Here is a 13601-nt window from a genome sequence, read left to right on the forward strand (position 1 = left end):
TTGCAGCAGCACGCCCGCCGCACGCCCCCCGTGGGCATCAACACAGCCCGTAGCCAGCAGCACCGGCTTCTGATACATCCGGACCAATCAAACGTGGACATGCGCAGCTGCGCGCGGCGGCGCCTGCTGGCGCGCCCCGCTTCCCCGGCCGGCGCGAGGCGGGACCCGGCCCGCCGCCCGCCGCAGCAGCAGCGGAAGTCTGACTGCCCCAAAAGACAAAGCGGCCGCCCAGACGCCAGTGCACAACGGTGCTGCGCGCCTGATCGACATCATCTGCCCTGAATTGCTGCCGGTCAGAGACAGACCGAAACCCAAGTGGCAGCGCCGGACCCGCACGCACACGGCACCCGGCACGGCGACGGCAACCCAGGAGCGCAAGGGTACAGCTGCGCGCCACTCGAGCAGGGTTGCTCCGCGCGCCCTGCGCGGCGGGCGTAGCATGCCGCCGCAGCACGCCTGTGCAGCTGCTGCGCCTGCGAGAATCGAGAATCGAGAGCTCCGCCCACGGCAAGGGCGTAGTGCGCAGCGGCGCAGCTCCCGGGGCCCCTGGGATTTCACTGAGGCCCGCCATTCCCAGATCTCAGATCCTCCAGATCACACGTGCGACACCGTGTCCTCATCCAGATCCGACCACTCGATCTCGCAGCCGCCGTCCACGTCCCCGCACACCTCCACGCCCGCCTTGGCCATCGTCACGCGCTTGGCAGCCAGCAGGGCGTCCATTGCCCCCCCAATCTTGATCCTGTTGGCAGACAGGAAGTCATAGATAAGATCCACAAGCTTGGCCAGGATCGCGGACTCCATGAGCGTGACGACCCAGCCGAGGCCGACGGTGCCGAACAGGCCGCGCAGCGCGTCGGTGCCCTGCAGCACGCGGCCGTCGGGGCGGATCGCGTGGATCGTCGTCATCGCGTCCTCAAACTCCTGCGGGGTGACGGCGGCGGCGGTTGGTCGTTTGACAGCGGGTCAGCAATGGCGGGAACGGGTGTGTGTGACAGGCGGGGTTGAGAGGCCGGTTGCAAGGAGGTGGGAGATGCGGGGAACACAGCTCCAAGCCTCATGCAGGCGGCGCTTTTGAACTCTGTGTATAGGGCAAAATGCGGGGCACTTGCGGCTGATTGTAGAAAAACCCTTGACAAGCGGCACAGAACAACCATCCTACCATACAGCCGTTCCAAGCCTGGACGTCGCTCCCCTCTTATCCCCCGCCAAGGAGGGCGCTGCACCCACCACGCCCATGTTGGCCATCGGGTCGTAGTCAATGTCCGCAATGTCGACAAAGCGGATGCGCTTCGACTTGTCCTGGCGCTCCAAGACACCCTGCGGCGGTCAGGGGCGCGCACACGCACGCATGCGTGGAAAACTCACAGGCGGACGCAGGACCGTCGGAAGCGCCTCGGACGATGCAACCTCGCCCACCGCCAAACGCGCGGGCGCGAGCCCGCACCGGGCCCTGGGCCGCGGCCGAGGCCTCCGCGCATGGCCGCCTCCGCCGCCTTCTCGCTGCTTTCCCTTGGCCTGCCGCACCCGCGGCCCCTCCCTCGCAACCAGCCGCGACCAGCCGCGACCGCCCCCTGGCAAGCCCCCGCAGCCGCCCATTTCCCCCCACACCTTGAGTGTGAGGCACATGCTGCACTCCCCGTCGTAGAGGTATTTGATGTCCCAGCTCATCGTCAGCCCCGCGCCAGTCACCACGGCAGCCTGACGCGACAGGAGGCGAGGATCAGGGTCAGGGTCAAGAGGACCGGCGATCCCCGGCGCGCCCCACGGGCGCCGCGCGGCCCCCCCTGCGCCAGCGGCCGCTGGGCCGCGCCTCGAGGCCAAAGGACACAACGGGGCTGCCCCGCGCCGTGCCCTGCCAGCGTGGTTTCACGTCCAGCTCCCTGCCCCACGCGCGCGCAAGAGCGAGGGGTGTGCCGCTCACCACCTCCTTGTCCTGGTAGGCGCGGTACCGCTCCTGCATCAGCGGCGCAAAGATATCTGAGCGCGACACGATGCTGCGGGGGAGGGAAAGGGGGAAGGGCGGGAGCGCGGGCCGTGCACGGGTCAGGGAGGCCGCCAGGGGGTCAGCGTAGGAGCACAAGCCCCGTGGCTCCGCAGCGTGACCATCGGTCGGTATCCGGGCCCTCACGCGCATTCGAGCCAGCTCGCGCCGCGCCCACACAAAAAGGGACCCTCCAGCGCTCACCCCAGCGGCCGCCCCTCCTCGTCGACCACAGGCAGCCGCCGGATGCGCTCCCGCAGCATCAGCGCGCCCGCCTCCTCGACCGGCGTGCTCGGCGTGACGGTGATCGCGGGGGCCGTCATGTGGGCCTTGACGCGCTCCTGCAGGGAGCCGCCCTGCTGGCGGACCTTGATGATGTCTTTCCGCGAGATCACGCCCACGACCTTGCCGCTTGCGCCGACCACGGGCAGGCCGGTGAACTGGGGGCGAGGTGCGGCGTCGCGGGCGGGGGCGTTGAAAGGTGGGGGCAGGTCGGCGGTCGTATGAGGTGTGAGGCTCGCGGCGCAGGGGCGATGGTGCAATGCTGGCGGCCGCCTGCAAGGGGTTAAGGAGGGAGAAACTGGCGGGCGCATGCGCGTCGCACGGCCTGTGGGCAAGGGAGCAGGGTTGCATGCGGCCGCATGCATGCGGCCGCATGCACACGCGCGCGTGCACATGCACGCGTGCCCCCACCTTAGACAGCCGTGGGATGATCGCCTGCAGCGACTCGCCCGGGCGCGCGGCCTGGACGGTCTCCCCATGCGACGCGCTGCCATGCATGATGGCCTCCACAAAGCCCAGGGGGCAGGTGGTGACCGGCGACAACAGCTCGGAGTAATCCATGCTGCACATAGTGCGGGCGGAGGGCCGGGGCGGCGCGCGCGTGCGCGATGAGAGGGCGCAACGGCGAGATGCAGGGGGCGCGCGCATGGGTTCCGCTGCAGCACAACCGGATAGTTCCAAACTGGCAGGATCGGCCGCGCTGGCCGCAGAAGCCCGAATAAGGTTTGCCGATCAGAGGCCGTGTTGAGGGCAGCCTGGGCGTTGGCTGCTGGGGCCGCGACCACATGGCGTCGCCGCTTTCACTTGGTGCGGTGCCGCCCGCCAACGGCGGCTGCGGTAGCACATGACGCGCAAGACAGCAGTGACCTGGCGGGCGCCCACAGAATCCCCATAGCTAGCGCCCAAGTCCTCACTTTAGGCTGACATTATTGTTGTCGACGTTTCCAAAGGGTGACGAAGCCGCCTCGCGCTCCGGCGCAGCAATGGCAACGCGGCGCGCCAGCGGTCGCGCCGGCACCTCCGCATGCCGCGCCACCATAGCGGTCGACGGTCGGACGATCGCATTATTGCGGCGAGCCGGAAGGCTGCCGCTGTAGGAACGAAGCTGGTTGAGCATCATGCTGCCGCGTGCTGGTTGCCAACGCACTGGTAATGCGAGTCACGCCAGCAAGAATGCCCAGACGGATACGTTCTAAGCAGTTCTGAATGTATTGACGCGTGCAGAAGCCCTGTGGGGAAGTGGTCCCGACCCACGATGAGACAACAGGTCAAGGGGCCGCGGAGGGCTGCAAAAGGATAACGCTTGACACAAGATAAGAATCTTTGGATCAGACCGATTAGATGCAGCCCTCTTGATGTGGTGCATGCTGGCGCGGTCAACAAATCGAGCTCAGCTGTCCGTCTAGCTCCAGTTTAGACAGGTGGATGACCGCCTTCCGACGAGGACAAAAGGGAGACGGATAGTAGCCAAGCCGTCTCCCTCAAAAATGCAGGTAGACAAGCCTCGGCAAAGGCAGTGGTGGCCCCGCCACACATCGCCGTGAGTCGCAGGCTGGAGGCATCGGAGCGTACACCACGCGTCGCGACGTGCGTCCATCAACCGACAACCACAACGAAGCAACGAGCTGGAATTCCCTGCAGAATTTTTCAGGGGCGCTTATGAGCATCACCCTTGTATGTGGGTTTGATCGGGCCAACCGCCTCCAGGGCGTCCACCTTTTAGAATGACAGTCGCAGTTTGGCACACACGAGCGTGCTGCGAAAGTCGGATTGGGCAGGAGGACGGGGGGGTACATGCAGCTGCCTCCTTGAGAGGCATTAGAACGTGACCATGGCCTACCCCATGCAGCGCAGCGGTGGCGTGCGTGGCATTGCCGAGGGAGGTAATTGGGAGGCTGGTTCAGCCATGCATGTGGCGGGCCGCCGGCTAGGTACGCATTGCTTCGTGGCCTGTGAAGCCCGCTCATGTAAGTCCATGCGGCCAATCAAGTGCAAGCAGATGCTATCCCACGAATCACATGCGCCGTAATGTTCTCCAGGCCGGCAAAGCACTGTATTGGACAAGCCAGCTGCCACTCGAACCACAGCTGCGCTCGCAGCTGCTTGCTGTGGCAGAGCAACCACCATGATTGGCCATGCTTGCCACCTTCAACTATCAGTGAGCAAGTTGGTCCATATGCAGCTTGTGAGGCTGTGGGGCGGCCCCTACGCCCACGTGCCCCAGGTGCGCTTTCTGAGCTCCTAGTCATCAGGCGGCAGGTCGGCCCCCTGTTTTCCTTTACACATACCTCCACGGAACGCAGTCAACACGATACATTGGATAAGTGCATTACATTCTTGCATGCGCGCACCCATACTGAGATCCTGGAGGCTGGGTGCATCAAAATATCGCCCGGGCGACAACCTGCACGACGACGACACCCTCATCGTCGCTCGTCACCTCGCTTGCAATTCATACACATAAACACACACTGGCATGCTCGTCAGCGCGAGGACCAGCACCATGCTGGCTCAGGCTCGGCGTGGCACTCGTCCTGGCAGGGCTGCCTGTGCGACGGGCAGGGCACGTTGCTGCCGCGCACGAACTACGCCAATTGAGTCTCTGAGCGATCGGCGTCAGGGTCCGGAGCACCTGCGGCAGACGCTTGAGGTAGGCGCGGCGCCAGCGACCGTCTACCGTATTGCTGGCAGCGACAGCCTGATGCATGCAGCACCCTGCCGCCACCTTGCTGCATTGGCAGCTCAAAGGCACTATGTTCTGAGGGTTGCACCCCCTGGAACATGCGCGGCGGTTCTGTTTCTGGTGCCGCGCGCACGCCCGGGTGGCGCTCGTGCCTGCAGCCCAGCAGGGAGCCCTTTACAGCCCTCCCGTGTATGGCCCCAAACCCGGTCCACCTTCTAGCCGCTGGCGCTCCCATTCAACACATTTGCAGGCCTACCAACTCGCCCCACCTCTCTCAAGCATCCATCCCCATGCGTACGCGGCCCCCCTCCCCCTATACTCACACTCTCTTGTTCTCGCACTCATGTACATTCACACACACACACACACACACACACACACACACACACACAGCTTTACTACCTCCATGCCTGGGGGGCAGCCGCCCCTGAGCTGGTGTCGGCCCTGTGCGACCGCTCGGTGTCGTACTCAGACGTGCGTGGCGGCGCCGCCGACGCGTTCGGCTGGCGCGGCCTCGCTGACGTCATCGCCGACTGCTGCGCCGCCCACCCGCTGCTGCGCGTCCGCCTGGTGAGCGTGGGCGCTGGCCCCCGCCGCGCGCGCGCACTTGTGCAGTCGTTGGGTGCGCGTGGGAGGTTGATGCGCGGGTTCCGGCGCCCCCGGTGCCCGCGTGAGGGCCAGGGCGGCTACAGACAGCGAGCGGCCCCTCAGCGCAGGCCGCCGCCTCGCCGCTGTCCCCTGCGTGCCGCCGCGCGGCGGGCGCCACGCCTGCAGCTGAGGGCCCTCCGCAGCCCGAGCACGCCGCGCGCACCCTGACGACCCGGCGGCGACTTACCCCTGCGTTTCCGCCCACCCTCGCAGGACGGTGTCTGGATCGACCCCTCTTGCGCCTTCGCCACCGCCGAGTGGCGCGCCACCGCCGCGCACCTGCTCCCCGGCCGCCGCGGCGGGCCGCCGCCCTCCGGCCTCGTGTCTGAGGTTGTTGGCCTAGATCAGATCACGTTCGGCCCCGACGGACTCATCACATCCATCGTCAGCCTCAGGGACCGCTTCGCCGAGGAAGGGGCGGCGGCGCGGGCGGGCCGCTCGGACGGTTGATGCCTGGTGCAGCCGCTGTTGCTGCCGCCGCCGCCGCTGCAACAGCAGCAGCAGCAGCAGCAGCACGCCGCAACTCATGCAGCGCCCGCCACCGGGCGCCGTGCCCGGCTGCACCGCGCCAGCGATGGCGAGCACAAGTGGGCGACGAGTTCACTGTGTTTTGCAGCTTGAGCCCCACCATCCCCCTCTCCAAACGACAACCCTTTATCCTGGTCGGTTTGGCTGCCCCGGGGCGACCCTCGGCCGTCGTTGGCTACACCCTCCTCTCGGCCCGTGCCCAGCGCCCGCGCCCTCGCCCCCACTCCAATTCTGTTCCAGTGTATTGATCACGCCAGGCGGGGGCACGCCGGCCGCGCGCCGCCGCCGCCCCGCCGGCCAAAGTTTTCAGGCGCCGCCAACTGATGCTGCCGGCGGACGGCCAGCACAGTGCGCTGCCTCTTTCGAACCCGCCGCCGCCATGGGGCCCCGCGGCCCCCGCGCTCTGCGGCGTGCGGGCCGCGGTGCCCAAGCTCAACATTGACTCCTGCATCTGCCAGAGCCTTGGATCCTGCATCCATGTGCCCACACGTCCTCCACCAGCGTCCTAGCGCGGCGCCTGCCCACGGCCTCCAGGCCGCCGCCGCCGCCGCTGCGCTGCGCGGACCACTTAGCGCTTTCGCCTCAACGCCCGGTAGTCGTGCATTCGCATTTCACCGACGGCGGCGCGCCGCCCAGGCGCGCCCCGCCTTCGCTGTCCGGCCTCCAGCGTTTAGGGCATGCCCCGCGTGCCCTCACCGCGGCGGCCCACGGGTGCATTTTGGGCTGTCTTGTCAGCACGCACGCATGCACAAAGCCCTCTTTTCTCGTTGCCGCAGCCGCGGCCCCCAGGCGCGGCCCGCCGCGGCCGCCTCGAGGCGTCTGTCGCCAGCTGCGACCAGCAGCAGCGGGGTTGAACGACGGCGCATGTGAAGACCATGCTTTTGAATGTTCATAACGGCGACGCCCCGCCCGCATCCTTCGGGCCATGCAGAGGGACGCGCGCGCCCGCGGTCGCCGCGCCGGGCGGGCGGCGTGTTTTGCAACTGGCGCGTTGTTGGGGTGTCGCGACATCGGGCTGTCCACCTTTGCCCAGTCAGCGTACCCGCGCCTTTTCGCGACATCGTCTTCCCTGCCTCGGCGCCCAGCGCCTGGGCGCAGGGAGGTGGTGGGGGCGAAGCGCGAACGTGGAGCTCGTCGGCGTGCGATAGGTCATGGTTGGCGCCACCCCCTCGCCTTTGCCAAGGCTTGGCACTTGCAGGATTATTTTGGGCACCAGGGGCCCGTCTTGATACTGGCGAATCAGCAGGGTATTGCAACGTTTTTTTGAGGGGCGTCGGGGGGGGCCTGGTGTCTATTCTGAATCATGATTGCTTTGGGACCCCTTGTCAGCTATTGTTGCATTGAGGCCCGCACGGAGTCACCCAAACCCAAGCAGCCGTCCATTCCAAGCGCCCCATTTTGCCAACAGCACGCGGCAAGCGGCCGGCTGACGCCGCCGCCTCCGCTCTTTGGGCCAACCCCGGTTACCTGCCGGTTGCGCCGCGCCATCTGCGCCCGCGCACACGTACATGCATGTATATATGTGCACAAACAATCAGGCATCCCCCGTCTTGGTCCCTTCCCTGTCCTCTGCACTGCCTCGCACAGCCGATTAGTCACGCTGCAGTGGCTGCTATGCACACCGCTGTCCTGGCCCCCAAGCTGGCGCCGCACTGGATTGAGTTGTGTTGGTGCACCGGCCATCAGCGTGGGTAAACGGCATGTCGCTTTGGTTTTGCGTGGGCCGCTCTCAAGTGAAATAGTACGAGCGGCGCGTGGGCAGCAAAACAGGACGTGGCCAGCCCCGGGAAGACCGGCCGCCTCCGGCAGCACGCAGTGGGGCGGCATGCAGCTGGCAGGGTTCTCACTGAATGACGCGGCGGCAAGGTGCAGCAGGGCGAGCCGACCGAAGGCAGGGGCTAACTCCTTGGCAGCCCCAGGTTGCTTGCTGGCGGTTTGCCCGCTGCAGGCCGCGTGTGGGGGGCGGTCGAAATGGCAAGGAGCCGCTGGCAGATCTGCTGCCCGCTGCAGCTTCTATCTGGGGCGCAGCGAGGTGGGATGGCGGCCAAGGGCGGCGGCTACGAGGACTTATCCCCGGAGCCGCGGTTACGGGTCGGGCCTGGTGACAGGCTAGAGGCATCCATTTCGACAGCTGCGCGGCATAGATACCCTCTCCGCATCTTCGTAACGGGCACTGCAGGCGAGCGGGCACCAGTTCTGTATGCGCCGTACAAGCGGCGCGCGAGCACCTCACCAAGACGCAATGCGACTGCAGTTTAGGGCTCGGCTCCATTGAAATCACAGCAATCGCAAATTGTTGACGACAAAGGAGACTTGGTGCCTTGCCCCCGGTTGCTGGCTGCAATCCGAAGCTATGCAAGCCGCCCCTGGTACCCGCAGCTGACCTGTGCCCCCCTGGCAGCAGAAGCTGCCAGGGCAAGTGCCCCTTTTCCCATGTTTGCCCTGCTTTTGGCCCAGCCGCGCGCGGCTTGTCTTGGCTTTGACATATCGTGCGGTTCAAGGAGTAACAGTCTGGTCCTATCACTGTTCAGCAATGTCGCCACCAAGGCCAAGCACAGAGTAGGATTGGGCGAGGGTTGGCCCGGCCAGCCAAGCGAGCAAGCCGCACTGGGTCGCACAGGACTCACTGTGGACAGCAGCTTAGCCAGAGCGCACTTCAAGGTGCACGCCAGCACCTGTCCAAGTGTAGACACACGGCAGCGGCAGACCCCAGCACGCGCCACCCCGCCGGTGACCTGCTTGCCACCTACGACCGCTGACCCAGCCGGTCCGCGGCACAAGCGAACGCTGTGCAGCCCGAGCCGGGCGCCCACGACCCAGGGGCGCTGGCCGGGCGAGACGTTGTATACAGCCATGACAGTGAGGCTTTGTATTCTGCTCAACCCCCGCTTCCTGAGTACAATTCGTCTGAAGTAAAAAGCGCCTACAGTTGCAGCAGCTGCAGCTGAAGCAGCTGCCTTGCACTCATCCCACCTGATTCTCTTCTCCGAAATCTGCCAGTGCACACAAACTCTTCCCCAGACACTTCGATCATTCGACCGCACTGCAGCAGCCCCTTCGCTGAGGTTAGTCACTTCCTCCGCACTTGAAGGTCTAAGTACTATCATCACAATAGCAGAAACTGTGCCGGTTTCACCCCCAGCGGCGAGTTTGGGTGAGCAGGCACTTGCACCTGGGCTGCACTCAGTGCCTGCTTGTGCGCAGAGGTGCAGTGTGGTGGCATTCAACATGACGCTGGCTTCATCGCCATGCTGGGTACAATGCCAGGTCAATCGTTCATGCATGTTTGTGCTGCCTCCACATACACATGCTCACATACCTCTGCGCTGTGTGCGCAGGCAGGCCTCAGACCCCATGGATGCGCCGACTTCAAGACAGCAGCTGTTGCAGGCATTGCCTGCGCTATTCCCAGGCGACGATGATATTCGCTTTTGCGGTGTTGCGGCATATATCATCTTCCAGAGGACCGAGGATTGGGCTGCTGGTCTGCTGGCCCTGCCAGAGCCCTACAGGCAGGCCGCCATCCAGGCAGCTGTGCAAGGTGGGTCGGCCCTTGTGTAAGACGCTGACGCGGTGCAGCAGCTGCACAGTGTGCCTCATGTATCCAAAAGTACTTGAGGGTGCTAAGTGGCAGTTAGAGGCAGTTTCAGTGGTGCCGCTGTGGTGCCGAGAGGGTGCCGTGTGTTCACACGCACTTGACAGCCGACACCGCTCTTATGCCGCTGGTGCCGTTCACCCCTCTCGCATGCCGCTCTCCTCCATACATGCTTCCCCTCCGGGTGTGCTACAATCTATGCACCATCCTAAGTTGGCCTCGAATTCCCATGCTGTGTTTCGCCGCATGCATGGTGTCGACATCCCGCTCCTTGCTGTAACGACGACACTCAGGTGCTGCAGGAGCACGGGCAGGTGAGGCTTGCAGGCGCACCGCGCATGCATACTTGCGGGTTAACGAGGCTGGCTGGCGGTTTGACACCGCAACTTTGCAACATCTGCCTTGGCTAGCAGTAGTGCAGCCTCGAGCCCCTGTACTTGCCAGCATGCCTGGTCCCGTAGACGGCAGGCAGGTGAGCCTAGGAAGCGTTTCAGGCCTTGGCACCTTGTGCACCTTACAAGCAAGCCCAGGTAGCCCTGCCTAGCCAGCAGTGGCGCACCTACGTAGAGGCGTGCAAATCGCACTGATGATACATGCGCCCCGACCACTCTGCCCGTATCGCAGCATCTGGAGGCGAGCGCTTTATGCAGCTGCTGCGCCAGGCTGCTGTCAACCCCAAGGACAATGTCCTGGACTACCTGGTGCGGTACTTTGCACCCCAGATGGCAATTTCAATCACCCCTCAAGGTGCCGCGAAGCTGTACGACGAGGCCGCCAGGCTGCCCCACACTCGGACGCGCGCGGCGCTGGAATGCTCTGAGGGCATCACCTTGAACGGGCCTGTCGCAGCTGGCGCAAGCCGCAGCGTGCTCATGTATGCGTGCGAGCAGGGTGTCCCTCGTGTGTTCAAGATGCCGCCGGGTGCACACATGGCAGCACGGGAGTTTGCAGCCTGGGAATCAGCCAGCAGGCAGCTTGGGGCTGAGTGCCTTGTGGGGCCGCTCAAGCTGATTACTTTGCCATCCAGCGGCGATGGCAGGGAGGTTCGTCATGGCATCCTGATGCCTGCCTACGTAATGTCACTGCAGCAGGTAAGCATGTGCATAAAGCGTTGCCATTGCAGCAACATTCGGGCTATAGGATTGCTTTTTGCTAGGTGCCCGCTAACAAGAACAGTTGGCGGGGACACAGTTGTTCCTTTTTTTCACAGCCATTATCAGCAGTGTTTTGAGCGTGCATGTGCGCGGCTGTGGGTGTGAATGCAGGTGTCACACCTGGATGAGCTACCCGCCCTCAAGCTCGCCCAGCGCATGGCGCTGGCGCTCAAGGCATTGCACAGTGCCGGGCTTGTGCACAGCGACGTGAAGGTGCGGGCAGTGTCGTCCTTTAGTTGCACGCATGCAGGCAGCCCCTTTGATGTCAGGTGCACAGTACGTGTTACATACCCCAGGGCGTTTAGGTGTGTGTTGATTGCCACCCTGTTAAGAACAAGTAGGTACCTCCCCTCTACATCGTTGGCCCCCATGCAATCTTACCCACACACCTCTGGCCTTTCTATGGTTTCTGTGCATGCCATGCCTGCAGCCCTCCAACGTGTTCCTGGACTCTGAGGGCAGCAGCTACCTGGGTGACTACGGCGCCGCCGTAAAACAAAAGGAGCCTGTGCGCGAGTGGACAGACGTGTTCATGCCGACGGACATCGACAGTCGCATGCTGACCGCAGCGCACCCGTGCATCGACGCCATGGCGCTCGCAGCGACGGTGCTGACTGCGCTGCGCAAGATGCCTGGCACCCGCGGGCAGCAGGGGCACCAGGGAATGGCCACCCCAGAGCCGTTCACGCTACAGGAGCTTAGGGAGGGGGCGCAGCGGGTCGAGAACGGTGAGCTCAGGCAGCTGCTGACCGCGCTCACGCAAGCTTGACGGCCTCCGTACAGGCCAGAGCGTTGTCATCAGTCCTCTAGGGGACGGCTCTTGTGCGACATCTGCTGCACGCTCGGCTATCCATCAACCAAGCGCAACGTTGCGGCCCACCAACGGCGTTGTGCGCTGCACGCGTGGAGCCGGCGCAAGGCTGCCGGTTTCAAGTGGTTGTGGGGCAAATTGCTGCCAATTTCATTGGCTGTGCTGCTGGGAGCCCTCTGCAGCTGCTGTAAACATGCATCAATTCACATTTGTGGTGTGAATCACTGTGGGGTTGGACATGCGCATGCAGGTGAATTGGAGTCAAACCCCCCACGTCACGCACATGAGCGCCAAGAGTGTCTCCCCTCCGCTCGCTGGCTGCAGTCGCTCGCTACATCTACGTGCTCTCCCTTGCAACTAGAGCGTTGAGGATGACTGCATAAAGAAAGTTACAACAATGAACGGATGTGCGCATGCGTGCAGGTTAAATCCCGATGAATCCGACGCCATTTGCACCCCATGGAAACCCTGGCTGATTCGGCAATCTGTGCGGCCCAGCGATGAGGGCGCGCGTGTGGCTTTGAGTGTTATACCATCAGGGAGTGGGTTGGAGCATAGAGCACGGCTGATGGCCGGAGCCGCTAACATGCAGCCCAAACGGCAGCCGCGACGGCGGGCGGGGTGTCAGACCATGCAGGACAGCCCGGCTTGGGCAGCCGGCCAACGGACGGGGCGCCGCTCGGGCAATGGACAGGGCAAGCGCCGCACATCGGCTCCGTGCTGCGATTTCGTCCGTTGCAAAATCGTGAGAACAGCAGTGCGGGGCGAGGGCACAGCAGCACCTGAGGGGTGCGGGCGAGGCCCGCGCGGCGTGGGTGTTTGGGCGGCGGCGGCGAGAGGCGGCGCGGCGAGGGCCGGCGGCGGCAGCAAGGCGGCCGGCTGCACGGCTGTGGGTTGCGAGGTGGGGCCGAGAAGGGCACGCGCCTCTGGCCGGGCTTGGGGTGGGTGCCGGGCTGGGCGGCGCGAGCCGGCAGGCCAACGGAGCCTCGGCCACGTGGCGAGAGCGCCGGTTGGTGGGAAGGCTGTGAGGGGGGGGGGGAGGGTCGCACGGCCCCGCACGCATGGGCGGGCCGCCGACACTGCGACTTCCCGCACACGAGCAAGCACGTGCACTGGGGCGGGGCGCCCCCTGCAGCAGGGGAGGGGGGGGGAGGGGAGCGGCAAAACAGTGGCGGACGCCTGCAGAGCCGTGGATCAAACCCTTGGGCGCAGACAGTTCGCAGTTCTTGTTGGCGCGCGGCCGTTGGGGCGCGTTCAATTATCGCAGGCGGCAATTGATATGGAATGCCTGAGCTCCGCGGCCGCGGGCGCCGGCGGCGGCGGGCCGCCCGCGCGCGCGCGCGCCCCGCTCGGCCGCAGGGTGGGGGGTGGCGGTCTCGGCGCGAGCGTGCGGGGCGGGGGGGTTGCCTGGGGGCGCCCTGGGCGGCAGCCTGGAAAGCGGGGCGGCGGGCCGCCGAGGGGGCTGCGTGCGGCGCGCTCGGCACACGCGGCACGGGGCTGCACCGTTGTGGGCAAAGGACGCGACCAAACGCCTGGCCTGGATGCAGCAGGAATAGAGCCTGGGTTGGGGCGGGAAAACGTGCCAAGGGGGCGTCGGATCACACGGCTGACGTCAAACGCCACAGGCTGCTGGGAACAGGCCGCGACGCGGCCCGCCGGCTCTGGGCCCAGGCGCGCCGCCAGAGCCAAACGTTGTTGCTCTTGGGAGATGAAAATTTTGCCGCCGCCACCGCGGGCGCAGGCGCGGGACGGACGTGGCGCGGCCCCGTGTTGCGCGTCAGTCGTCGGGGTCGCCGGCCCACGACAGCTTTTGGCTGTCAGCTGATGCGAAGGGGCTGTCTAACGAGTTGACTGGCGCTGACAGCAGCACGCCCCGAAGTGACATCATCACGTCCCCACACGCCAGCCCACCGCTC

The 13601-nt window shown here is 65.2% G+C and overlaps 3 protein-coding genes across 3 annotated transcripts; 2 read left to right on the top strand and 1 right to left on the bottom strand.

Moving 5' to 3' along the window:
* Window positions 1-594: 594 nt before the first annotated feature.
* On the bottom strand, window positions 595-3386 carry MNEG_6852 (Uncharacterized protein; the record flags this gene model as incomplete). Its single annotated transcript, XM_014044672.1, has 7 exons — window positions 595-924; window positions 1231-1320; window positions 1528-1701; window positions 1925-1997; window positions 2189-2424; window positions 2678-2828; window positions 3181-3386. 7 exons carry the CDS (start codon window positions 3384-3386, stop codon window positions 595-597), a joined length of 1260 nt encoding a protein of 419 aa, XP_013900126.1.
* Window positions 3387-4097: 711 nt separating this feature from the next.
* Window positions 4098-6047, top strand: MNEG_6853 (hypothetical protein; the record flags this gene model as incomplete). Its single annotated transcript, XM_014044673.1, has 3 exons — window positions 4098-4149; window positions 5422-5519; window positions 5811-6047. The coding sequence occupies 3 exons, from the start codon at window positions 4098-4100 to the stop codon at window positions 6045-6047; spliced, it is 387 nt and encodes a 128-aa protein (XP_013900127.1).
* A 4317-nt stretch (window positions 6048-10364) lies between these two features.
* Window positions 10365-11602, top strand: MNEG_6854 (hypothetical protein; the record flags this gene model as incomplete). The annotated part of the gene is made up of 4 exons (XM_014044674.1): window positions 10365-10594; window positions 10748-10811; window positions 10986-11087; window positions 11305-11602. Coding segments are annotated over 4 exons (694 nt in total), but the record flags the coding sequence as incomplete, so codon positions are not given.
* Window positions 11603-13601: the final 1999 nt, after the last annotated feature.

This window comes from Monoraphidium neglectum, assembly GCF_000611645.1.
Source record: "Monoraphidium neglectum strain SAG 48.87 unplaced genomic scaffold scaffold01156, whole genome shotgun sequence".
Lineage (NCBI taxonomy): Eukaryota > Viridiplantae > Chlorophyta > Chlorophyceae > Sphaeropleales > Selenastraceae > Monoraphidium > Monoraphidium neglectum.